This window comes from Melozone crissalis, unplaced genomic scaffold (assembly GCF_028551555.1).
Source record: "Melozone crissalis strain CALT ecotype California unplaced genomic scaffold, PUWL_Pcris_2 ptg000054l_1, whole genome shotgun sequence".
NCBI lineage: Eukaryota > Metazoa > Chordata > Aves > Passeriformes > Passerellidae > Melozone > Melozone crissalis.
Genome location: NW_026535832.1, coordinates 341,145 through 367,734, shown reverse-complemented (window position 1 = coordinate 367,734; position 26,590 = coordinate 341,145). Strand labels below are relative to the sequence as shown.

At 55.3% G+C, this 26,590-nt stretch overlaps 2 protein-coding genes across 8 annotated transcripts in view; both read right to left on the bottom strand.

The window, feature by feature from the left end:
• The window catches only part of CRTC1 (CREB regulated transcription coactivator 1), a 43,258-nt gene extending 42,245 nt beyond the window's left edge, over nucleotides 1-1,013 (bottom strand). For all 6 annotated transcript variants that reach the window (XM_054286564.1, XM_054286568.1, XM_054286565.1 and 3 more), the window contains exon 1: nucleotides 864-1,013. In XM_054286564.1, the coding sequence (XP_054142539.1) occupies nucleotides 864-989 (126 nt within the window). In that variant the 5' untranslated portion in view covers nucleotides 990-1,013. The remainder of the gene's footprint in view (nucleotides 1-863) is intronic.
• Nucleotides 1,014-9,673: 8,660 nt separating this feature from the next.
• On the bottom strand, nucleotides 9,674-25,985 carry KLHL26 (kelch like family member 26). 2 transcript variants are annotated; one of them, XM_054286573.1, is made up of 3 exons: nucleotides 25,920-25,985; nucleotides 13,929-14,111; nucleotides 9,674-11,318 (listed from the first exon to the last, which is right to left on the bottom strand). In XM_054286573.1, the coding sequence occupies exons 1-3, from the start codon at nucleotides 25,964-25,966 to the stop codon at nucleotides 9,737-9,739; spliced, it is 1,812 nt and encodes a 603-aa protein (XP_054142548.1). In that variant the 5' UTR covers nucleotides 25,967-25,985; the 3' UTR covers nucleotides 9,674-9,736. The 2 variants fall into 2 exon arrangements, with proteins under 2 accessions (XP_054142548.1, XP_054142549.1); XM_054286574.1 differs by lacking the exon at nucleotides 13,929-14,111 and having other exon boundaries at nucleotides 25,920-25,972.
• Nucleotides 25,986-26,590: the final 605 nt, after the last annotated feature.

Genomic DNA, 26,590 nt, shown 5'->3' with positions numbered 1-26,590 from the left:
AATTTGCACCTACGACAACCGGAGCGTAACGGGAACAACACCGGCCCCGGCGAGCCCGGCAGCTCCCGCTGCACAGCCGGACAGCGGGGGATGCTCGGGGGGCTCTGAGGGACCCCGGCCCGCGGCTCAGAGCCAGGAGCCCACCGCGCACTCCGGCCGAGGAGCCGCGACACCTGCTCGGAGCCGCGAGCGAGGCACAGCCCCGGCCTGTGCCGGGAACCGGGCATCCCTCCCGGCGGGGCCGGAGAACCGGGATCCCCTCAGGGCCGGGGGCACCGGGAACCCCTCAGGGCCGGAGGAACCGGGATCCCCCTCAGAGCCGGGCCCGTCCCGGGCTGATGCAATTGGCATCTCCCCTCAGACACCGGCAGAGCATCCGGGATCCCTCTCCCTCCGCCCCGGGGCTGTCCCGGTGTGAGGAACCGGGACCCCCCTCAGCCCTGGGCAGGGGACACGGGGCTGCCCCCGCCGCAGCCCGGCCCAGCGCAGCCCCCTGCCCGCCGGGCCGGCTCCGGCCGTGCCGTGATGCCGCTGCCCCGACCCTCCGGCGGACGGCACCGTGGCCTCCCCCGCGGCAGGTGCCGGTCTCCGGAGGATGCCGCGGGCCCGGTGGGCCCCGGTGGGCGACGCGGGCCGGGCCCGGTGCCGCTAAACCGGGGGTGGGGGGGAACGAGGCCGTGAGGGGGGGCTGAGGGGGCCTCCCCCCCCGCCCGCGGGCGCCGCCCGCCCCCGCCAGGGGGCGCTGCCCGCCCCGCCCGCCGCACGCCGCCGCTGCCCCCGGCCCGAGGGGCTCCGCGGGGGGGGCGCCGCCCCTCGCAGCCCCCCCGCCCGCCTCAGCCGGGGGCGGCGGCAACGAGGCTCACCCGGTGCGCGCGGGTCAGGCTCAGGTCCTTCATGACCTCCTCGAAGGCCGCCGTCTCCTCCGCCTGCTTCTGGTTGTGCAGCGCGATCTTCTCGCTGAATTTCCGCGGGTTGTTCGAGGCCGCCATCTTCCCCCGTCCGCATCCCCCTCCCCGCGGCCGAGGGGGGGCGACGCGCATGCGCCGGCGCAGGGAGGGGGGGCGGCCGCAGGGCGCCTGCGCGGCGGCGGCGGCGGGGCGGGAGGGGGCGGTGAGGGGGCGGAGGTTGCGCATGCGCGGGCCCGGGCGCGCGCGGGAGGGACGGCGCGGGCGGGGGCGCGCGCGCGTGCGCGGGGCCGGGGCTTCCCCCGAGGCGGGGGCGCGCGCGGGGCCCGCACCGGACCCGGTTCCGGTCCTGACCCGGTCCTGTCCCCGATCCCAATCCCTGTCCCCGATTCTCCTTCCTATCCCCATGCCTGCCTCTGCCACGGTCCCCGTCCCTCTCCCCCATCCCAGTCCCTGCCCCTACTCGTGTGTGTCCTAATCCCGATCCTGTCCCCGTCCCTGTCTATTCCCGTCCCTGTCTGTCCCAGTCCCAGTCCCCGTCCCCATCCCTGCCCCTCTCCTTGTCCCTGTTCCCTTCTCTCTTCCATCCCTGTCCCTCTGTCCCTGTCCCGTGGTGGCCGCTCGGTTTCCTGCTGGAAAATCGACTTTACTGATGCTCCCACTTCACTGAAATAAGTAAAACCCGGGAGGTGCCCGAATGGTTTATCAGGATTTCATGCAAAAATCACCTGTAACCAAAAACCCACCCTGAGTTCTCCTCCACGCTTTGATTTATTCCTTTTTAACCCCCTTCAGGGTGAAAATGGGGCTCTGCCCCGCAGGTGAGGGACAGAGCAGAGCTGGGATTCGGAGCCAGGAATAATTCACAAGTCTCCCTCGGGTCCCTTTGTCATGCCAGGGGTCGGTGCCAGCCTCGGGCAGAGGGATCAGGAGCAGGAGGACCCCGGCCCCGGATGAAAAGCTGAGCCTGAGCGCTAATTAACATTAAAGAGAGAGAATGGATTGACCGGCGGAAGGTGGGGCGTTAATTAATAAAGAATCCGGTGATTTGTAGCCGGGGAGCTGCGATTTCTTTGTTTGCTGAAATCACTCGCAGTGTGGAGGTTTGGAACTCCTCGGGCTTGATTTGTGGAAAACTCCTGCCGGAAAAGCTGTGCAGAATAAACTCCTTCCTAAACCTGTCCTGGTCACTTATTCAGCCCTTTTTCAGTCACTTTAACACTGATTTGGTCACTTATTTAGCACTTTCTTGGTCACTTTGCTTGGCCACTTATTTAGCCTTTATTCAGTCACTTTAACACTGATTTGGTCACTTATTCAGCCCTTTTTGGTCACTTTAACACTGATTTGATCACCCATTTAGCACTTTTTCAGTCACTTTAGCACTTACTCAGGCCTTTTTCGGTCACTTTAGCGCTGATTTGGTCACTTATTCAGCACTCCTTCAGTCACTTTATTTGGTCACTTTTTCCGCCCTTTTCGGTCCCTTTCACACCGATTGCTCATCCTTTCCCACCAGGTCCCGCAGCTCTCCCGTTAAATAAATGACACTGATTTGGTCACTGATTTAGCCCCTTTTTGGTCACTTTCACACAATTTATATTAGCCCTTTTCGGTCACTTTCACACTGATTTGGTCGCTTATTTAGCACTTTTTTGGTCACTTTAACATTGATTTTGTCACTTATTCAGCACTCCTTCAATCACTTTATTTGGTCACTTTTCAGCCCTTTTCGGTCCCTTTCACACCGATTTCTCATCCTTTCCCACCAGGTCCCGCAGCTCTCCCTTGCTGGCCGTTCCCACCAGGAATAAACACCATTTTCCCTAAAACCCCGCCGGCTGCGGACACGAACGGCACATGAGCCGCGCTAAAAGCACATCAATCACCGAGATTTACCGGGGAGATACCGATTATCCACATGGCTTTCGCTCCGGGAGCGGGACAATGAGCCATAATGGGCGCAGTTGTCCTGGATTTCATCCCGAGGTGCCGATATCAAACATCTCCAGCCCCAGCTGCCGCTCTGCCTCTGCTCCAGCTCCAAAATGAAGTGTTTGAGATGGAGCTTGATAAATTCTCCCTTTTGGGAGAGATGGGATCTCCACCGAGCGCAGATGGAGGCGAGGGGAGGGGGCTGCGGCTTCCTCCCCTAAAAACCTCCCTCAATTCCCATTGTTTCCCCGCGCAGCTTTATCAGATCGAATTCCAGCGCGAACCTGGAGCTGCTTCCTGAAAATCCCCGCGTTTGCAGCGCAAACTTCTCCAGTCCGGGGCTCCAGGCACTCAGGGCCGCGGGTTTTGGGGTGGCTCTGCCCCTGCAGGTCCAGGTGAGGGCGGGGAGAGGCTCTGGGACAGGCCAGGTCTCCTCCTGTCCCCAGGGAATTGTGCCATTCCTTGGACGGGACCGAGGGGCATTTGTGCCTCCTGCCGCACCTGGAGCACATCTGGGGCCATCTCTGGGGCCCTTCTCACCTGAATGGCCTCATCTCACCTGAACTGAATGGGCCCTTCTCACCTGAACTGAATGGGCCATCTCACCTCACCTGAACTGTCCCTTCTCACCTGAACTGAACTGATCTATCTCATCTGAATGGCCCCATCTCACCTGAACTGAATGGGACCATCTCACCTCACCTGAACTGTCCCTTCTCACCTGAACTGAACTGATCTATCTCATCTGAGTGGCCCCATCTCACCTGAACTGAATGGGTCCATCTCACCTCACCTGAAATGTCCCTTCTCACCTGAACTGAACTGATCCATCTCACCTGAACTGCTCCTTCTCACCTCACCTGAATGGCTCCATTTCACCTGAATTGAACTGCCCCTTCTCACCTGAATTGAGCTGCTCTGTTTCACCTGGATGGCCCCATCTCACCTGTACAGCTCCATCTCACCTCACCTGAAGTGATCCATCTCCCCAGAACTGCCCCCCTCCCCAGACAGCCCCTCTGGGACCCCCCACTCCTCCTCCCAGCCGTGTTTGGGAATCGATTTTGGGATCTGAGGCTCCGGAGCACTCACAGAGCCCCCAGGGCTGCCAGAAATGCTCCTCCAGGGCAGGTGAGGAGCTGCTGCTGCTGCTGCTGCTGCTTTTCCCTCTTTTCCCGCTGGGTTCCATCCTCCAGAACCCCCTGCAGACAAACCCAAAATTCACACAAAAGCTCACAAAAAACAAATTCACCCAACATTCACAAAAGCTCACAAAAAACAAATTCACCCAAAATTCATAAAAGCTTTCCCAGGAAGGTGTGAGAGACCCAGCACCAGGGCAGTGCTGAGCTTGTGCTGTGATCCTCACATGAGCTGACTGCTCCTCTTTTTTTTTTTTAATTTTTTTTTTTTATGCCTGCAGACACAAAGATTTGGATCTTTCACACTTCCTACTTAACGCCGCTGTTGACATTCCCATTATCCTCGGAGAAGAATATCCTCAGAGTCCCCAGTTGTTTTGAACCCGGCTCCAAACCCTGCTTGCAGCAGGAAAACATTCTCTCGTTTCACTTGGAGCTGGTGATAATTTATTTAATTCGAGATTTCCTTGATTCCAGAGGGCAAACAAAAGCACCTGGAGCACTCTCCCCCTCGAGAGCCCCCAAATTCACTCACACAGAGGGCTGGCTCATCCTGCAATATTCCCTCCAATCTTTGGCAACTTCCAGGGATGGAGCAGCCGCAGCTGCAATGGGAATTCCATGCCAGCACCTCCCCACCCTCCCAGAGAAATTTCTTCCCAAAATCCCACCTGGATCCCCCTCTGACCCCCCAGCACTCAGGGTGGCACACAGAGGGCACCTCTGCCCATGCAGGGGTTAATCCTGCCCCTTTTCCATGGGGAAAATTCAGATTTTCTCCCTCAGAAACCCCAAGTCCAGGCTTTTGGCAGCTTTTGGCTGCCTCCCCTCGCGTGCAAACCCCAAATGCTGCAAAAAGGAGCAGCCCAGGCACGTTACCTGCACCCCAGGGCGACCTTGCTGGTGAAATTCAAACATTCCTGAGCAATCCAGCTGGAAATGCAGCTGGAGCCTCCCCGGAGGGGCTGAACGCCAGCATTGATCTGCCAGGGACTCCCTCTGCACCCTCAAACCCCACAGCAGAGAGGGGAAAAAAGAACTTTGCATTCACAGCTAAATAATTGCCAGCTCTGTGGGCAGGCCCAGATCAGCAGCCTGCTTACAAACTTCGCTTACCCACACGGAAAATAACTTTCAGTGCAGTTTGCAAAGCGCTGGGGCCCAGATGATCGAAAAATAAAATTGAAAAAAGGACGAAATATATGAAAGGATGCATTCTGCCCGAGGTGCTCCTGATGTGGCGCGAGCCCTGGGACTTCAAAGGCTCCGGCTGGGCTGAGGGGCAGCCAGCACAGGCTGGGCTGGGGGCCTGCACAAACAACCCCCAGAAAAGGAGATTTTCATTTCTTAAGAAGCCACATAAACCAGTGTGAGCTAATTACAGGGGCCTGGGTGTGAAAGAGCAACTGCAAAGCCTCGGGGACCCGGCCAAAGGCTTTGATTTCCCTCTCCAGCCTGTAAAACCCTCTGAGAAGTTTTGCCCTGGCAGCGTTTCTGCTAGCAGAGATCCCAGAGCGGTGTGGGCTGGATATAAAAATCATCTGGGGGCACCTTCCACCAGCCCAGGCTGCTCCGAGCCCCTCCAGCCCGGCCTGACACCCAGGGTGGGAACTGTCACCCTCCTCTTCCTCCTCAGCCTTTCCTGGAACTCTGATTTTGGGACAGGGGTTTGGGTGCAGCTCCAGCAGCAGCTGTTTCCCAGCAGAAAACCCCATCTTGGGCTCATTTTCTGGTGTTGGAGCAGTCAGAAACGTCCCTGCCCCACAAATTAAAGCTGGAACTCCTCCCTGGAGCTGAATTATCAAAAAAGAAAAGATGCCTGTTCCTGGAGCTCGGAGAGGAGCTGGGAAGGAGAAAATGAGAGAAAACAAAAGTTGTGCAGGCTGTGGGATGCTGCTGAGCCCACTCAGCATCAGCATCAGCATCAGCATCAGCCTGCAGAGCTGACTCTGCTCACAGCACCTGGGGGGAATGGCTGGGGGATACTCCTGTGCTCCCAGATATTTATTTCTGTGCTCCCAGATATTCCTGTGCTCCCAGATATTCCTGCGCTCCCAGGATGTCTCCGTGATGTTTGCTGAAAAATCCCTTCCCCAGGATTTCTCCTCCTGGCGAGATGAGAAGCTTCAGCTTCTCCACGTTTCGCTCCTTTGGAATGAGATTTGGAGAATTGTTCACCCAGCATGTGAATTGTTTTTAATTAATGGCCAATCACAGCCAGTTGTGTCAGACTGAGTCTGTCATGGGTTTTCATTATCACTCTTGTCTAAACTTCTGATGTCTCCTGTCTCTTTCTTTAGTATCGTTTTAGTATATAATTTTCTTTTAACATAAAATAATATATTCTAAATATAATAATATAATGCAATATTTTATATATTATACATATTATACATATTATATATTACTATATATTTTATATATTATATATATTTATTATATCATATTTTATAGAAATATATAATATAATATAATATAATATAATATAATATAATATAATATAATATAATATTATATTATATTATATTATATTATATTATTTAATATTATATTTTAAAATCGTTATTTAAAGTATAATGTATAATTATATAAATATATAATTATGTATTATGTAATAGTAATTATAATATCTTCTATAATATTATATGTAATTATATATAATTATATTATATAATACATCATATATATAATAATATAATATACAATACATATATAAAACAATAAAATAAATCAGCTTTCGGAGAGCCTGGAGCCAAATTCTCATTTCTCACCTCGTGCTGGGGACCCCAACACCACCACAGCAATCATTAACCCCACAGGTGGAAGGCAGGGGAGCTTGGAGGGCCAGAGCATCCAGCTGAGCTCCCTGTCCTGCCGTGCCACCACCCCAGCCCGTGAGTTCCCGCAGCCACATCCCCTTCTCCTGCTCCTCCAGCCTCCCGCGAGGAAATCCCATTCATTTGTGCGAGCAACGGGAAGATTTATTGTAAATAAAGTTCTGCACATTACACAACTGGCTAAAAATCATAATTAGAGCTGCACTGGGGAACATGTTTTATTTACCCTGACAGCAGTCTGGCTCCAGCGATCCCGCCGTGATGAATGTCCCGCAAGTTTGCGGAGTTTCAGCAGCTCCGGCCCTTATCACAGGGCTGGGAGGGGGAATTTCTGCCCGGGTTTGGTGTGGCTCCCGCAGCAGCACCCACAGCAGCACCAGGCTGGCTGGGAGCTGCTGGGAGCGCCTTGCTTCAGTCTGAACCACAGACACTGAGATTTTCCTCTGCTGCTCAAACCCTTCGGGGCTGCGGCCGCGTCGGAGCGAATTACCGAACTCCCGGGGCTGGGGGCCGTGGCAGAGGGACCGGGGGCAGCCAGGGGGGCAGTGACACCGACAACGGGGTGCAGCCATCCCCATCCCTCCTCTCCGCGCCCTGCCAGGGCTCCCAGCGCTGCCTGCGCGGCCTCAGGCACCATTTCGGGCCCATCAAACGCGAGAGGAGACAGGAATGATTTCCCCAGGCCTGGCAGGAGCCTCTGGAGGGACGCGGGGCTCGGTGCTGACGGTGCTCCGGCTTCTCCTGCTCCCCATCTGCTCAGGGGCATCTCCAAATTCTCCCAATTCACCCCCAGGGTTTTTATGGCAGCCCCGAGGCCCATAAACGGCTCTGAGTGCAAGCAAACATTTATCTGGCTTTGCTCATTCCTCAGGAAAAGAGGAGCCCAACCCACCTCCCTTCCATGTGGGGCATCCTAGGAAGCGTTTCCACACAATCCCATCTGTATTTATGGGAAAATCCTCCTGAAATCTCAATTACTGAATGCACCAAAGGCACCAAACCCATTTACTGTCAGAGTATCAGAGAGGCTGTGCCCAGCCCAGAGCCACAACTCCATCCCCTGCACAGGGGTCAAGCAAAATTTATCATCCAAAATATTTATGGTCCACAAATATTTGAGCCTCTGCTAAATTTAGAGCGGCCAGAAGATTTCCAGCTCTTTTGATGAGAAATAATTATTTACTCTGCTATAAAAAGAACATTCCAGCACCAAAGAGCTGCAGTGCTCTGATCCAGAGACCTCCAGACTCTTTCCCAGCTCCTGCTCTGGAAACTGGAAGGAACAGGAATGGCAATGCCAGGCTGGCTTTGCTTCATGGCAGGCAACTGTTTAATAAATAGAATTGCAGAAGGGCTTTTTGCATCCTCCTGTCTGCAAAACAACATTTCCAACGGGAAGGAATACCTGGGTTAGGTTTATTTTTGCAAGGCTCTCCTTAAAAGTGAGACCAAACAGGCTTTTCCCTGTTTTCCAAGGATTCTCCTCTTTCCCCCCAGCACACACACACCTACCTGAGAAGCCTGAAGGCAACACGTCCTTTTCATCCATTCAGTACTGCAAACCCGCACGGGGAGAGGAACGGGGGAAATTCTGCAGGGCTCTTATCTGAAATTCAGAATGCCAGCCCCCTGCATCCCACCCAGAGGTGCTCTGATCCCCTGGATTCCAGAAACATCCCTGAGCTGTGGAGCTCATGCTCCACACAGACCCCTCCAGGACTCACCAGCACACCAGACACTACGAGTTGTCACTGAAGGTTGCAGCCCAGGATTTATTTCAGAGCAGAATGCAACAGCTTCTCCGCAAAAGGAGACCGCGTGCATCCAAATCAAGCTGACACAGATACAAAACAAAGCCCTTGGAAACAGAATTCCTGATAAAAGCAGAGCTTTTTGCAATTCACTCGTCAAATTAAATAAGAAAAATGGCTTGGAGGAGAGGAAAGTTCAGGAAGTGTTCTGTGCAGCGAAGACTTTACAAAAATGGCAGAGCCATCACAAACCAACCCATTAACTGAAAATACCACCACAACAACAAAACCACATTCCACTGGGGCTCCCATCCTTTGGGGATGCCAAGCAGCTCATCCACGTGGCAGGGAAGAAAACTGAGGGAGTAGCACCCACCTCCTTTACTGGAGGAAGAGTTGGGAAAGGTGAAAACCCTGACCCAGAATCTGCGGGAGCTCTTGGCTTCACCGACTGCAGAGCTCTTATTGCCAGGACAGCCAAATTTTTGGCACTTCTAAACCCAAATAATCATGCTGTTTATATATAATCAAGCTTTCACCATGGCTTTAGTGCTGCAAACCCTGCACGCCCCAATTAAGGGAGAATTTCTGCACTAGAGGAGCTGGAGGGGGCGAGGAACTGCAGTGTGATCCGAGCAGTGAAGACCAGAGGTGTGCAGGGATAAATATTCCCTTTTTCAGGAAGGGGAAAAAAAAGGAAAAGTCACCTTTGAAAAACAGGGATCTGCCTTCCCAATCCAAGCACCTGAGCTCCTGTAGCTCCCACTGTCCTTTTATTGCTTCTGGAGGTCAGTGTGTTACACAGGTTTTGGTTTTGTTTTGTTTTTTTTTTGTTTGCTAAAAAACCAACAAAGCGCCGCGCGATGATTTTTTTTATTTTTGGAGCTATTGATAAAAAACCCTCACCTGATCTCTTGGAAACAAGACCCCAGTGCTGAGTGACTCCTGAGCTGCCAATGTTTGCAGTGCATTAAAAACACGAAAAGTTGGCAAAACGCTCCCCCCACCACAAAAATGGCTGAGAGAGGAGGGAAAAGCTTTTCCCAGCTGTAACATCTGTTTAGTCTGCCCGGCTGGCAAGCGCTGCTGCTGGAGCCGGCTCGCCAGCAGGAGCAGGGACATTCTGGAGCTGTCCTGTCCTTCCCTGTCCCCCGGAGCCCCCCGAGTCACCTCTGGCTCGTCACCTGCGGGAGGATGACGGGGGCGCAGGCGATGCCGGCAAACGACTCCGGGAAGTGCAAGTCCCTCTCCCACTCGTCCGTCTCCGTGTTGTAGACCTGCACGATGCTGGTGACGTTGTTGAGGTGCCAGTTGTAGCCCCCCACGATGTAAATCTTTTTCTCCAGGAGGCAGCAGCCGGCCTCCGACTGCCCCGCGCGCATGGGGCTCACCGTGGTCCACTGGTCCGTCTCGGGGACGTAATACTCCACGGCCAGGACGTCGAAGCAGCGATCCACGTGGTCCATGCGTCCCCCCAGGGCGTAGATCCTGCCGCTGGCGCTGACCATGGCGTGCAGCACCCGCGGCTCGTTCATGGGCGTCTTGAACTCCCACTGGTCGGCGGCGGGGTCGTAGCAGTGCAGCGCCTTCTTGTCCTCCACGGAGATGCCGTAGCCCCCCGAGATGTAGAGCCTGTCCCCCGCGGTGGCGCCGGCGTGGCCCCACGTCCTGCGCTTCAGGGAGCACACGTAGGTCCACTCGTTGTCCTTGGGGCAGTACTTCTCCACCGAGGCCAGGCTGCCCGAGCGGTTGCGGCCGCCCGTGGCGTACACCATGCCGCGCAGGACGTTGAGCTGGAACTGGATCCTGCTCTCCTGCATGGCCTGGATGCGCAGCCACTGGTTCAGGTGCGGGTCGTAGCGGTAGCAGACGTCGACGGCGCCCTCCCCGCTGCGGTACTGCAGCTGCTGCCCTCCCACCAGGTACACGAAGTTGTCGAGCACGGCCACGCACGAGTGGCTGCTGCCCGCCTCCATGGCGGTGAGCTCGCGGAACTGGCGCCCGGCCGCGTCGGGCAGGCAGAACACCTTGGGGCTGACGGTGCGGTCGTTGTCGGTGTAGGGCGTGCCGCCGAAGGTGACGAGGGACAGCACGTCCGAGCGGATGGCCGTGCGCGGCGACTGCATCTCGTGCTGCCGGAAGGGCAGGATCTGGTAGTTGAAGGCCTCCAGCAGGTACTGGCGGCACAGCACGTCCTCCACCATGATGTCCAGGGTCTGCACGCTGTCCACCAGCTCCGAGGACTTCATGAGCGGGAAGCGGATGTGGCAGAGCACGCGGCTGGCGCTGGCGCGGCGCGCGGGGTCGAACTGCAGCCAGCGCACGGCGGCGCGGAACAGCTCGATCTCGCTGCAGCTCTTGAGCTTGTTGCTCTGCAGGAAGAACACCAGGCGCTCCAAGGGCAGGTGCAGGAAATCCTCCTCCTCCGAGATCTGCAGGAAGTGCCTGAAGGTGAAGGCGTCCACGGATTCCTTGAGGGAGGCCAGGCTGAAGGTGGTGGCCATCTGGCCGATGTTGAGGCACGTCTCCACGCTCATGGCCGACTTGAGGAACTCCTCGCACAGCTCCACCACCGGCACCATCTGCAGGAAGACGGCGGCTCCCAGCACGTCCTGGATGCAGTCGAGGTCCAGCGTGACCTCGGCGCTGTAGGCGAAGTCGATGATGTGCTTCAGGCCCTTGGCAGACACGCCCTTGAGCTCGATCACGTCCTGGCTGGCTTCTCTCATGCCGCCCGTGAACATGGCCCTGCAGGTCAGCAACACAAACAGAAAACCCCCCCCTGCTTCAGCAAGAGATGCAGCGCCTCGGAATTGGGTTTTATTTAACACCCTGATTCTCTCGGGGCGGGGAAGGGGGGAATAAATCAAGGCTAAATCTCTACGAGCCAGGAGAAATGAGAGTGTGCAATGACTTACATAAGGCTTGCATAAACAGTGCACTGAGGAGGAATATTCAGCAACTGGAGAAGTTTTTCAATCCCACTGGCAGCAGGAATAGGAGCAGACCACAGGACCAAGCTCCAGAATGAGGCAGAGCTGCCAGAGCAGGGAGTGAACAATTCCGGCCACCAATGAATCCGTGATATCCAACCAAAAAGGATCCCAGGGGATGTACACCAGCAGATTGGGAGCCGTAGCCTGAACGGTTTTAGGTGGTTTTAGGTTTAGGATTTGGGGGCACAAGGAGGGAACACACCTGTGGTGGGAGTTCAGTGACTCCTGGCAGCGAGGCCTTTAGGCCCTGTTATCCTGTTACCTCACAGGCAACTACGAAATGGCTCAAAAACTGCAGGTGCAGCACATCTCAGGAACAGCTTCGGTCTTCCAGCAGAACTCCCCTGCAAGGCTCCCTCCCAAGGCCTGACAAAATGGGAGCTGCAGCCCGGGCAGCAGGGGGCTGACAGGCAATTAAACACAAATAGGGGGGAAAAGGCTCAGTTACAGCACAGCTGCGAGCACAGCACCAGCCCAGGCCAGCAGAGCTCAGGCCCTGGATCTCCTCCTTGGGAGGCTCCCCAATTCCACAGGAAGCACATTCCACACCGAGGCCTGGCCGGGGCCGCCATGGGGACGGGGCTGCACCTGCGGGGTTTGGGCCCTTTTTGGCATTTGGGCCATTCCCAGCCCGTTCCTGAGGGGTTTGCTGCCCAGGGGTGGTTGGGGGTGAGGGTTTGCACCCCGTGGTGCTCAAGGAGCAGAGGCAGAGCAGTTGTGGGTCAGGCAAAGCCAGAGCAGGTGACATGGAGTGACATGGAGTGACATGGAGTGACACTGGTGACGTGGAGTGTCACCGCTCCCTGCCACTGCACACACGTCCCAGCAATCCATGAAATGTCACACAAAAGGTCTTAAACCTGCACTTTTTGGGCTGTTTTTTTCCACCTGCTCTTTTCCATGGGAAAGGTAAACCCGTGGTGTCACCAGAGCTGCCTGTGCCGACTCCAAGGTGAGAGTCAGCCCCAAAAAATGCTGAGCAGACCCTGCCTCGACACGGGAATGAAGGAATATCTTGGGAACGCGGTCAAAAGACAGGAGTTCCAAGTTTCCTGTCCAAACCAGGCTAGAAAACCTGCTGCCTTCCAGCATAAACCCAAGAAATCCTAAATGACCTAAATGAGGAAATATCTGCCTGTGAGATCAGCCTGCTGTAACCCAGTGACCAGGAACGCTGTTCCCAATTATTTGTCCGTGCAGCAGATGAGAGCATAGTGCAGAAATGCCAGCACATCCCCTGTCCCAGCCCCGATCCCTCGCCCCAGAGGACACCCAGCCACGTGTGTGCCCCTGCACCAGCTGAGCAGGGAGAGGAAAGCCTCCACTGAGCCTTCATTGTTGCCATGCTGAAAACAAACCATCAACTAGAATGCAATTCCCTTCAAAAGTGTTATGGTTCTAAAATGCTGATTATATAAATGCCTCAATTTCACTCTTTTCCCTCCCCCTTCCCGCAGAAAAAGAACTACAGAGTGGTTTCAAAACCTGGATTATTCTGCTGTTGTTCCCCAGGACAACCTTCCTGAGCACCTCTGAAGTTCTGAGCAGGAACCCACTGAAGGTTCTGAGGAGGAACCCACTCAGCAATGAGACTCTGACAGTGGAACCACCCTGGCAGTGCCCCTGCACCCAGCAGGAGGAACAAACAGTGCCATTACCAACCCAGAGCAGCTCCAGGGTTAATGGTGGGTCCTCAGTTTGGAGCCCCCATCCCTGGAGGTGTCTCAGGAACTCCTGGACGTGGCACTCGGTGCTCTGGGCTGGTGACAAGGCTGAGCTCGACGACCTTGGAGATCTTTTCCAACCTCACAATCACAATCCTGTGATTCTGCGACAGAGGCAAGATGGATGAAACACCTATTTTCACTCAGGACTCTCTCTGCATTAATTTGGCTGCGGAACTCCTCACAGTGCTTTGGTTTTCAGCCCACACCAGCTGGACAATTCTCCCAGACCTTCTGGGACCACACTTGGTGCTCTCAGCCCAGGGGCAGGGAGCCCCACAGGCAGAGCAGAGGTGGCTAAAGAGAACAGGAGGATGGGGTGCCTCATTTTGGAGCCTCACTGCCACTTCCAAACCAGCTCAACAGCAAAAGCAGCACCAACACCTGCCCAGGTGGGGTCCAAACCTGAGCTTGGGCTCCTGCCTCGGCCCAGCAGCTGCAGCTGAACAAACCTGAGTGCAGAGGGACTGCTCCTCAACCTCTACCTGCCTGCAGGACACTGTGGAGCAAACCAAACCTCCCAAGGCTTCTGCAGGGCGGGATTTTGGGATGTGGTGGGGAGGCTGGGATGGGGAGGATGGGGAGACAGCAAACCCACGGGAAAGGTGAAAGTGCCTGCTTCCCTATGGGGTTCTCACCTGAAATAGTCACTGCAGGCAGCCAAGACAACTTTATGAACCTGAAACACTTCATTATTTATAGTGAGGATGACATCAAGCAGCTGAGCCTGGGCTCGGAGCGAGGCCAGTCCCTGCAGCAGCGTGGTGCTGTGGCCAGGAGCAGAGAACGTGCATTTCAGGGTGCTGTTCTTGTCAGCCATGCTAAAAACAGAACAAGAGAGACAGCCTGGTTTGAGATGAGCACACAATGTCACACACCCACCCAGCCAGATGGGGACACAGCAGCTGGCACCAGCTGGAAGGCAAACTCCCACCTCAGAGCCACCCAGGGAACACCTCGAGCTCCCTTCTCCCGGCACAAAACACTTGCACGTTTTGCAGACATGCTCTGGCACTGCTGACATCCCTGCAGCACACGTGGGGCTCCAGGCACCAGCCAGACATCTCCTGCGGCCACAGCCTCCAGGGAACGTCGGTGTCTGCACCAGAGCCCACCCTGACCTGCGCTCCAACCACAGCACCCAGCCGCATCGGCCGCCCCTGCTCAGCACCTTCCCTGGTGCAGCTGCTGCATCCCTGCTCCTGCCAGCCCCATTCCATCCTTCCCTGCTGCCTGACCCCCAGGAGAGGAGCAAAAAGCAGAATACTGCACGGCACTGGCTGCGCCGAACCACGTCAGCTGTTGGAGCTGTTGGCCAGCAGCGTGAACACCCCCCTGCTCTTCCCAGAGCCTCTGACACTGCTCCCCACGGCAGCCCGGGCTCTGCCTGCCCTCACATGCGCTCGGCAGGGGCAGCACCCTGGGGATGCTCTGCAGAGAGCTCCAGGAGCCACTGCAAGGTGCCCTGAGCCGCTCCTGGGGAATCCCAAATTCATCTGCAGAATTTAATCCAGCTCTGGCCGACTTTTCAGGATCACTGGGGAGAAAACACGGGGATCAATGGTCAGGATGGGGCTGATGTTTCCAGGAGCATCCTGCTGCTTGGTCCCTGCCTTTTTGAGGAACCTTTTATGGAAAATGTGACCTCAAAACAATCCCAAGGAGATTATCCCGAGTCTGGGAAGGTGTGTGAGCTGCTCCAAATCCACAGTGGGAGAGGGCACTTAGGACTGCACTTAGAGGGAATTATCATCACTATTATTATTATTATTATTATTATTATTTAGGTGGAATCAAGCAAGGGAGCCAAAAAGGAGCAGGCAGCGTTGAGTAATCCCAGGGTTTGCTCCAACCCTCCTCCCTAAGAACAACAACAGCCACACACAATGGACCAAACGCGCCGGCGAGGTCAGGCAGGAGTCAGGGAGATGGGATAACAAAAAAGGGGATGTAAACAATCCTCAAACAATGAGGGACAGGGGACAGGGCTGCTCCTATCGGGTTGCAATTTCCTGCAAGCTTTAGGGAGAGGGGAAATCTGGGATGTCCATCAGAGCCCTGGGAGGCGGCTCTGGAGCTCAAAGCAAACCTTGGCAGGCCGGATCAAGCTCCTCAGGGTTGGGGATGCTCCCCAAAATCCACGGGAGCTCCTGCTGGGACGGCTGGGGGTGCCCAGCTGGGGTGGGGGGGTCTGAAATGCCCTCCCTACAATCACAGCGCTCCAAAGAGCCTCGGAGCAGAGCGTGGGGGGCTCCTCGCTGGAATAAAAGGGATTAGCACACAGGCAGCTGCTGACAGGACCTTTATCCACACCCTGCAAGCCAAGAAATGTCCGTCCCGAGGAAAAGAGAGGGAAGAGATTGGAGGGATTCTCAGCACGTCAGACCCCTTCCCTCTCCTGGCTGCAACCTGGGTTTGCTGGGCAGGAAGGAGGAAAGGTCCATGAGCGGCACAAAAGCCACAGCTCCAGGCTGGACAGGTAAAATCCAGCAGGAGCTCAAATAATTCCTGAGTTTGTGTGACTTTGTCACACTCCATCTCTGCAGGAATCTCCTCATGGGAATTCTCCTCAATTCTTTTTTTTTCTTTTTTTTTTTTTTTGGTACTGATTTCAAACATTCCTCTTCCCAGCCTTGGGGTTCATCCCTATGGGAATGCTGCCCCTGGATCCACAGGCAGCACAGGTTCAAACAACCAGCGTCACCTGCACAAATACTCCTTTATTTTTTCCCTTTTCCTCAATTCACTTTTACAAGATTAGCTCAGGGTGGGTTGGCCCATCTGTGTGGCATAAAGGTGTTTGGATGTGGCATTCATTTCAACAGGTAATGGAACAGCCACTCCAGGAAAAACTCTGTGTTCTGGTCCCTTTGTCTATTTACAGGGATAGAATAAAAGGATCCAAAGATTACACAATACCCTGAAGGAGGGGGGAAAAAAAAACTAAAACAAAAGAAAGGCATCACTAATGTCCAGCAAAAAAAAAAAAAAAAAAAAACAAAAAACAACAGAAGGATTTTAAGGAGGAAAAAAACCCAAAAGGATTTTAAGGAGGAAAAAAAAAGCTGGAAACAAAACCAAGTCCACACAAAGCATGAGAAATCAAGTAAGGGATTTCTGGAAAACAAAGGGGGAGGAGGAGAGGTGGGGGAACAGCACCAAGCCGTGTTTGCTCTGCGGGCAGAAAAAAGGGATTTGTGATAAGAGCAGGCTGCAGGCTTGGCCGGGCACGGGAGCACACCTGAACCCACGGCCTTGGCAGCACTGGCAATGGAGGAAGAAGAGGAGCAGCAGTTGGATGCCAGAGAACGAAAAATAAATATATAAAAGCCCGGAGCACAAAAGGAAGCCTTGAACATGTGAGAGCGCCTTTGTGAGGCTGTCGCTATCTCATCCCAGATCTCCAAATGCCGTGTACTTGTTGCTTAACAATTTGTTACAGCAGGAACAGCCTGGAAGACAAAACTCGGGAAGAGTTTTGTCTCCTCCTCCTCCTCCTCGCAGCTCAGAACGTGCCCCGGGAGATGAAAGCCTTTCAGCACATCGGGGAGGAAGTGTTTATTCTGCTGCTTCCCTTTCCTCGGAGGCAGGGATGGGGAGCTTCTGGAACTTTCCTGGGGATGCTCAACAAGCCGGAGTTTCACGGGGGTTTCGATGGGTCAGCCTGGAGCAGGGTCAGCCGTGGGGCTGCAGCTGAATTTCTGGGTTGGAAAAACGCAGGACACAAAAATCACACCCACACCAACATCCCACTGTGGGCACCCCATGGCAGAGATCCCAGCACCCTGCCACCAGCAGCCCTCTCACGTGGCCCTGGGGGCACAAAGGTGGCTTTGCAGAACAGGATTGCCACTTTCCATATGGAAGCGGCTGTCAAAGGGATCTTTATACCATGGCACGCACGGCGGGGGCAGCTGGAATCCCACAGCAGAGCCAGGGGGGCAGTGCCCTCTGGGCAGCAGCCTCAGAGCTCTGGGAACATGCTGGGAACATCCCTGGGACATCCCTGGGACACCCCTGGGACACCCCTGTGACATCCATGGGACATCCATGGGAACATCCCTGGGACATCCCTGGGACACCCCTGGGACACCCCTGGGACACCCCTGTGACATCCATGGGACATCCATGGGAACATCCCTGGGACACCCCTGGGACATCCCCGTGACATCCCTGGGACATGCCTGTGACATCCATGGGACACCCCTGGGACACCCCTGGGACATCCCTGTGACATCCATGGGACACCCCTGTGACATCCATGGGACATCCATGGGAACATCCCTGGGACATGCCTGTGACATCCATGGGACATCCATGGGAACATCCCTGGGACACCCCTGGGACATCCCTGTGACATCCCTGGGACACCCCTGGGACATGCCTGTGACATCCATGGGACATCCAATGGACATCCCTGTGACACCCCTGTGACACCCCAGGACCATCCCTGTGACACCCCTGGGACACCCCTGGGACACCCCTGGGACACCCCAGGACCATCCCTGTTGCTGCAGCCAGGGAGCAATGATGGGATTGAGGATTTCTCTGAATTCAGATTGCTCCCGATGCTCTGCAGTTTCAGCGTGGGGAACCAAGCCAGGCTGAACCCTGCATGGGGAGGGCATGGAGGTGTCCCAGAGAGTGCTCAGGGAGCGCTTCCAGGCAGGGAAAGCAAAAAGGGCCAGAAATGCTCCTGATCCTGCTGCTCTGCACCCAGAGAGAGCCCTCAGCCATGGCTCGGGCTCTGCTCTGCATCTCCCAGCAAGGAACGCTCGGGTCTGACCAAAGGCAGCTGCAGAGAGGAGGCACCTGGACAGCCCAGAGGAGGCACCTGCACACCCCAGAGCCCCAGAGGAGGCACCTGGACAGCCCAGAGGAGGCACCTGGACAGCCCAGAGCCCCAGAGGAGGCACCTGGACAGCCCAGAGGAGGCACCTGGACAGCCCAGAGCCCCAGAGGAGGCACCTGGACAGCCCAGAGCCCCAGAGGAGGCACCTGGACACCCCAGAGGAGGCACCTGGATACCCCAGAGCCCCCAGAGGCCGAGATGCTGAGGGCCTCACCTCCAGGACCAGCTCAGGCACAAAGAACAGCCCAAGAAGAAGCGGCCCTGGCGCTGCCTCCTCCGTTCCCCACGGCGTCACGCGGCGGCCAGGATGCCTTTCGAGCTAATGAATCATTTTTACCAAATCTGTCCTGATGATTAAAAACATCAAAGCTGGAATTAAAGGCTTACCAAGCATGAGTTCATATTTCAGCATGTTTGCAACCACTGCACAAGCACAAGTGGAGGGAATTAGAGCAGGACAGATTGTAACATTTCAGCGATCGAATTAAGGGGGAAAAATCTGCCCGTCGTGTTCCTCCTCTCCTTTCACAACGTGGAACGAGGGGCACTTTGGTGCTCTCCGTCCCGGCTCAGCATCCCCACGTTTCCCCACTTTCTGGGCAGGTGGTGCCGGGTCATTTTTCATCCAGCAGAAACTGGAGGGGGCTTGGCACGATTCCTGAGCGGGGCAAAGTTCCAAGAGCCAAACTCTTCCAGAAACGCCAGCTCCAGAGGTGGGACCCTGCAGGGAAGGGCTGGGGGACAGCAGGGGAAGGGGGGAAAGCAGCAGAACGGGTGGAGAAGCACCAGGAATGGAATGGCACAGCTTTTCCGAGGCTGAGCAAAAAGGGCTGGGGCTGCAGAATAGCCAGCGAGGCACCTGCAAGGGATTTTTTGTGGTGAGAGAAGCAGAACTCCCATAAAGCTGGAGAGTAACTTTATTTAGAACATAAGGTATGAATATTAAGGACCTTCTTTAGGAACCTTTGACAGGCAGCATTATAGATATTTTAATAATGCAAATCATTTAATGCCTTTAGTTTCATGCCTAAGTAAAAAAACACATTTATATTCTGATTTTTAAACTACAATTAAGACACTTAAAATCAAAACAAAAGTCAAACTCCCTCAGATAAGTCACTGGTAGCCATGGTGACTGTAATATTTCAGATCCTGAGGCTTTATATCACATGCCCAAACGATGAAAATGAGTTTTCAGCACTTCACACTCACAAATGCTACGTTAGGGCAGAAAGGCTGAGCCCTTCACTGCGGATTTGCTGCCTCCCAGACTCTCGTTTGGGATGTTGGGGGAATATTCCCGTGGCCTTTGCATCCCTCTAAGACACAGCAAGGAGTTCCCTTGGGAGTTTGGGGCAAGGAAGATGAAGCACAAAATACCTGCCCTGTTAACCTGCTTGTGCTCCCAACAGCACTCACAGCGATTCCCGGCCAAATCAGAAATCCACAATAAGCACTGAATGATCAGCAACTAATTAAATATTAACACTCTGATTGAAGGGGACGCTTTCCAGCAAAACCAAATCGTCCTCAAGAAAGATATGGGCACAAAAAAAAAAGTGTTTAATCGATTTCTTTGTTCCCTTTTCCAACTCCTTCCCTTAATTTCTCCCATTTCCCTCCTCTGCCTCCACTCATTTTCCACTCCTGACACCATCTCTTTCATCAAAGTAATAAATAAAAGGAGAGAGCCTGAGACTAATATCGCTGTTTAAAAGTGACTGGCAATTTGCAGGGCTGAAATAAAGAGCTCACAAAAGGGGCTGAGTTTCAGGAGTGATACTCTGTGTGAAAATAATGGACCCTTGGAAAACGCCCCAAGTGCAACGGCAAAGTTTGAAAAGTCTCCAGCCTCAAAGTTTCAGGGAATTTATTGTTTGGCAAAGGGAGAGCAAAGAAACATTCACTGTTTAAGACAGAAAAAGGACAAAGCCCAGCGAACAAAGCTGTTTTCAGTTCTGTTTCAGGCTCCAAAGGCTGGTCCCTCTCCCAGCAGCCGGACTGGTCAGCCCTGGCATGGGGCTGGGCACTGCGGTGCCCACACTGACCACTGCTGGCCTGACCAGCCCTGCAGCTCCGTGCAAACAGCAATTAAAGCCGGATTTTACAGAAACCAGGAGGCACCTGGCTCATTGTCCAGTGCTTTCTGCTTTCCTGCTGATCCCCTGATTTCTTTATCTGCATCCCATTTCCCCCAGGCTGCAACCGAGGACACCCTGGAGCCCCAAGGTAAAGCAGCAGGAAGCTTTTCCATTTATTTATTCGCTAAATATTATTTTTTATGTCCTTAGAAGCCTGAGACATTTCCAAAATCTCTGTTTTTCTTTTCTTCTGCGCCGGGCTCGCTCGGGGCCCGGCAGACACACACGAATTTCACTCTGCTCCCAGGCATCAATCAGGAGGTTGTTTGCAAGCCAAAGGAGGTGGGATTTTGCTTTCTGCACTAATAAAACTGGATGGCTGTCAAAAAGCTGGCTGGCCTGGTAAAACAGAGCAGCAAAAAAGTGGAGGGTGAAAGATGTGAACATGTTCAACTCTGCCCCTGCCCGGGGTTCCAACGTGAGGTCTGGGCAGGACATGCTGTACCACAGGAAAATTTGGGGGGGTTTTGCAAGAAAAAACAGCAACAAAAAACCCCAGAATGAGATTTTTTAATGTTTCTGTCACAGAGCCAGAGGCATCTTGGTGCTGGTGCAGTTTGGTGCTGGTCCTTCAGCAGCCAGAAGGAGCAGTGGACCCTCAGGCGAGAGGTCCATGAGCCCAGGTTTGGACACCAGGGCTTGGAGGGGCAAAAATGTCACAGTGAGGTTAATGACAAGGATTTGCCATTGCTCTTTTCTCATATTTAGAGCTACCACAGGGGGTTTGTCCTGTACTGGGCTTTTCCTCTGTCCAAAAGCAGAGAGGTGACATCTGGAGAGGTGGCACCCGTCACCACCCATCCCTGCCCTGCCACCACCTCAACTGAAAATGAGAAGATGCTCCCCCACACCACAAACTTGATGATTATATTTTGCCAGCCCCAAACCTGATCCCTCTGAGGCAGAACAAACAGAGCAAACACAAAAACCACTCGGAGCACGTCAGGGACAGCAGGGACAGAGCCAGGCACTCAGGGACCCCCAGAGCGTGGAGTTTACATCCCATAAAATCCATGTACAGCCCCGAGCTGGGGCTGGTCACACACTCAATGCTCCCCGGCAGCTCTGCCTTGAACACTGCACGTTTCCCCAACCCTGCAGAGCAAAAAGTGAAATTCCAGCGGTGCCACGTCCGAAATAACCCAAAAATGCGAGCAGTGCCCGGCTGCTGGAGCAGCCCGAGGGAGCAGCGGGGGCTCCTGAGCCTCTCCCAGCAGTGCAAAGGCCGGGAGGCACCTAGCGGTGTCGGGAAGCACAGCAGAGCCACCAGGGCCACCCCAAAAGCGTCACCTGGGCCACACCGGCACTGCTGGACCTGCCCTCCTGCCTTGTGCCCGCCTCGGTGCCACCCTGACACCTCTGGGAGCCCAAAATCTGCCAGGACCTGCCAGCTCTGGGAGCAGAGCTGATCCATGGCATGGTGTCCATCCCCAAATCTGCCAGGACCTGCCAAAGCTGATCCATGGCATGGTGTCCATCCCCAAATCTGCCAGGACCTGCCAAAGCTGATCCATGGCATGGTGTCCATCCCCAAATCTGCCAGGACCTGCCAAAGCTGATCCATGGCATGATGGCCATCCCCAAATCTGCCAGGACCTGCCAAAGCTGATCCATGGCATGGTGTCCATCCCCAAATCTGCCAGGACCTGCCAAAGCTGATCCATGGCATGGTGTCCATCCCCAAATCTGCCAGGACCTGCCAAAGCTGATCCATGGCATGATGGCCATCCCCAAATCTGCCAGGACCTGCCTGGGCTCTGCACAGCTCAGCGACCTCTGTGTCCCCTTCCCTGGGGGGACAGCCCGTGCCAGCTGTGCCAGCTGCGCCACAGCTCTGGCAGGAGGGTCCCCAGTGCCAGGAGCCCACTCCCCACTTTGTCCCACGCCCCCATCCCGCTCCACACCTGGGAGAGGTCAGGGAAGTTCCAGCTCTTCCGGAAGTCCCGGAGCAGAGTTTGTGCCAGGCTGTTTGTGCAGCAGGATGGCACGCCCTGGGCAGTGTGGCAATGGGACAGGAGCAGGTACGTGCAGGGCAGGTGCTCCTCTCCCCTCCCTGCGCCTCCACCCTCCACACGGGAGCCTGGCAGCAGCCAGGGAGCTCAGGCAAACCCAGCACCAAGGGATGGAGCAGCAGAGAGCAGCAGCAAACACAGAGCCCCGTTGCTTCCAGAAATGGAGGAATTGGCGTTTTCCAGCACTCAGCATCAAATTCCAGCTCAAATCCACTTGCAGCCCATTGCTCTCCTGCCCTGAGCCCTCTGCACTCAGGGGTGTCCCCATCACAACATGGTTTTCTCTCCCAGCTCTGTCTTGCACAGGCTTTGTGCCACCCAGAACAGCTTTCCTTAAAGATCCCAAATTTCTGTGCAACTCCAGCATTTCTTAATAAATGACAAAGTGGGAGAGACGCTTTAACCACGTCCTGCTGTGCGAGGCTCCTCCTTGCAAAGCCACGCAGCACTCAGAGGCAGGACAGGAACCTGTGGAGCATCCCCCAAGTTCACTTTTGGTGTAAATAAAACCCCCAGCTCAGGGCTCTCCCCACACTGCAGGAGCAGGCTGCAGTTATTTTTACAGTGATTCAGTTCGAGCATAAACATTTACACCACGTCTACCAGATCTAACAACTAAATCTGTCTGAAACTTGCCATGTGGCAGAGGATAGATCATAGAAACCCCACAAAAACTCCACTTCGGCTCCAAAAGGGAAAAAATACCGAGGCTGATTGAAGGGTGAAGCTGTAGGAGATGACAGGAACACCAAAGCAAGGCAGGCTCACAGCCGTTATCGTCCCCCTTTGGGGTTTTACTCCATCCCCATGGGTATTCCACTCCTTTCTAGCACTTTCTGAGAAGAAATAAAGTTTGGGAAGCTCAGGTCAGCACTCCCTTGATGGGAACCCAGACATTGGTGACAAGACCTTGCCTGATTTTCACAGCACACACTCCAGTGTGTCCTTCAAGGGATTTCTCCCAATTAATTCCTCAGCAGCTTGTCTGTACACCTCAGTTAACTCCCATGGAAAGGCCTGCAGAGGGACATTCTCTCCAGCACCTGATGATGTTTTTCCCAGATTTTTGTGCTTTGCACAACCCCACCTCACCAAGGCTGCAGCAACGACGGCTCAAGCACAGAAGCTTCTCCTGCTGAGGGGTCCCAAAAGGTCCCAAGTTTCCTCTCCCCAGTCCCAAAGAGTGAATTCTGCAGCCTGAAACTCTCCCTCTACGTGATAAAGAGGGCTGGGAGTTAAATATGAAACCTAATTGTAAGCCATGAAATTCTACCCAAGGAGGAAGAGAGGGGAAAAAAAAAAACAACACCCAAACCCCAAGTTTATTTCAAAACAGAAGATCGGGGCAATTTGCTTTTCAACGCCCAGGAGTGGCTTTATCAGCGTGTCCTTTGTGTGAATGGAAGGGCAGGATCCCAGCAGAGCAGCGAATTCAGTGAATTCTCCTGCTCGGGGCAGCTCCCGGGCCAGCGGTAGCAATTCCAAAGATGGAAATTCTGCCCAGGCAGTGCTCCATCCAAATGGCACGTGTGAAACAGCCCCGAGCCTCTGTCCTCCTGCCTCAGGGAGCAGAGGAGAAGCGCAAAAAGCCACCAGTGGAAGCACCTAACAAGGAATCACTGCTGACAGGGAATGCCCTTGGAATCCTCCTCACGCTCCACAGCACATCCCAAGTCCTCCATCAGGTTTCTCCTCCTATTCCCCAATAAATCCACCTTCAAACAAGCAAAAAAAGCTTTAAACTGCTGGCCAACAAGAAGCAGGATGCTAACTTGAACGGGCTTTGCTTTAAAATTAACAAAGAAAATAAACACTCAGCGATAGGGAACATGACGGAGCTGCAGCTCGGGGGAATAAAACTGCTGCAGCTCCAGCCTGGGTGATTTATCACAGCCCTGAAACAAATTACTTCCATTTCTCACTGCTGCACACCCAGGGAACTCCCGAGTGCCAGGGGAGAAGTGCTACCAACACCTGGAGTGAGAAGTGCCGGGATCCCTGCCTGAGAAAGGAAAGGGAGGCGCAGAGGGATGAAATGAGATGCTGCAGGTGACACAGCGTGGAGCTCCACAGAGCACAGATGGTTATTAGGGGAAAAAATAGAATATATCTATAGGTGAGGATTCAGAGAGGCTTCTCCAGGCTGAGCAATGCCTGGGAGAGCTTCCCCTCCACGGTGTGACACTCACGGGTGGGGATTGCAGGAGGCAGCGCTGAGGATAAACCGGGCTTTGAGGGGAAGTGACAGCCAGACAGCAGCAGGGAAACATCCCCGGGACAGACAGCACAACTGATCCAGACAGACAGCAAAACCGCCCCAGACAGACAGCACAACTGCCCCAGACAGCACCAACATCCCCGGGACAGACAGCACAACTGATCCAGACAGCACCAACATCCCCGGGACAGACAGCACAACTGCCCCAGACAGACAGCAAAACCACCCCAGACAGACAGCACAACCGCCCCAGACAGACAGCACAACTGCCCCAGACAGCACCAACATCCCCGGGACAGACAGCACAACTGATCCAGACAGACAGCACAACTGCCCCAGACAGCACCAACATCCCCGGGACAGACAGCACAACTGATCCAGACAGACAGCACAACTGCCCCAGACAGACAGCACAACTGCCCCAGACAGACAGACAGACAGACAGCACAACCGCCCCAGACAGACAGCACAACCGCCCCAGACAGACAGACAGACAGACAGACAGCACAACTGCCCCAGACAGACAGCACAACTGCCCGAGCGATGGTGAGGCAGGGAAACAAACCCTGGGAACAGAAACTCCACCGTGAGCAGGTACCACCTGCACCACCCAGAGCATCACCCTGACGGGAACCACATCACCCCAACAGGTATCACCTGCCCTGTGCTCCCTTCAAAGCCTGAGTAACCCTTCCAAGCCCCCCTCCCGAAATCAGGAACTGGGGGTCTGCAGGCACAGCAGAAGGGATGGGGGGCAGCAGAATGGCAAAACTTGGGTGTCTCTGGAAGTGCTACACCTGGTGCTTTGATAAACCCACAGAGCCGGTGGCTCCACAGAGCTGACCCAGGGTGGGACTCACTGGGTGGATTCCCCATAGGATTCACTGTGTGCATTCACCACAGGATTCACTATGGGACTCACTGGGTGGATTCCCCATAGGATTCACTGTGTGCATTCACCACAGGATTCACTATGGGACTCACTGGGTGGATTCCCTATAGGATTCACTATAGAATGCGCACTATTTTCTACTTTAGAGCCTCCCCCCTCACACACGCCACGAGCAACAGCATCTCTGCTCATCACGGTCCCCGCTCAGGACAATCCCTGGCCTGGGTACACCGAGCACCGGGCACCGAGCACCGGGCACCGGGTACACCGAGCACCGGGTACACCGGGCACCGAGCACCGGGCACACCGGGCACCGAGCACCTGGTACACCGAGCACCGGGTACACCGGGCACCGAGCACCGGGTACACCGGGCCGTGCTGCCGCCCGCCAGCGCCCCCGGGCAGCGGCTCCCGGTGCGGCCCGGCCGGCGCTCGGTGAGGCCGGGCCCGGCGCCCCGCGGGCCGATGGGGCCCGGCCCCGCTGCCCGGCCTAGGCCGCGCCGGCCCCGCTCACCTGCTCGGCCGCTCCGCGCCGAACTCGGCCCCGCCGGACTCCGCCATCGCCGAGCGCCGCCGCCACAGCCGCCGGTGCCGCGGGGGAGGCGGCGGGGCCGCCGCGTTAAAGGCGCAGCAGCGGCGGGGACCGGGAGCCGCGGGCTCCGCTGCGAGCCCGCCGGGCCTGGCGCCGCCCCGCCGCCACCGCCACCGCCGTGTCACCGCCCCGCGGGAGAGCGGGGCTGGCACCGCTGCCCGGGCTGGGGAACCGGGGATGGGGACCTCGAACGGGGGATGGGAACCGGGGACTGGCACCTCTGCCCGGGGCTGGGAACCGAGGACTGGCACCTCGCACCGGGGGCTGGCACCTCTGCCCGGGGATGGGGGATTGGGGCTGTCACCTCCCCGTGGCCAAGGTGATGGGGGCTCTGTCACCCCCCCACAGTGCAGGGACCAGGACTCTGTCACCCCCCAATGAGGACTCTGAGGCTCTGTCGCTGCCTCTTGGGGTTCTGTCCACAGAGATGTCCCAGGAGATGTCACCGCCCTGCAGCTGCAGGGTCGCACGGATCTGTCACCACCCCCGGGCCACCAGCTCCTTCCCTCCGAGCATCATCCAGCTGATCTCCTTCTCTGCTGCAGCCTGAAATCCCAGCACTTCCCTCGGGACTGCACCTGCGGAGCGCTCAG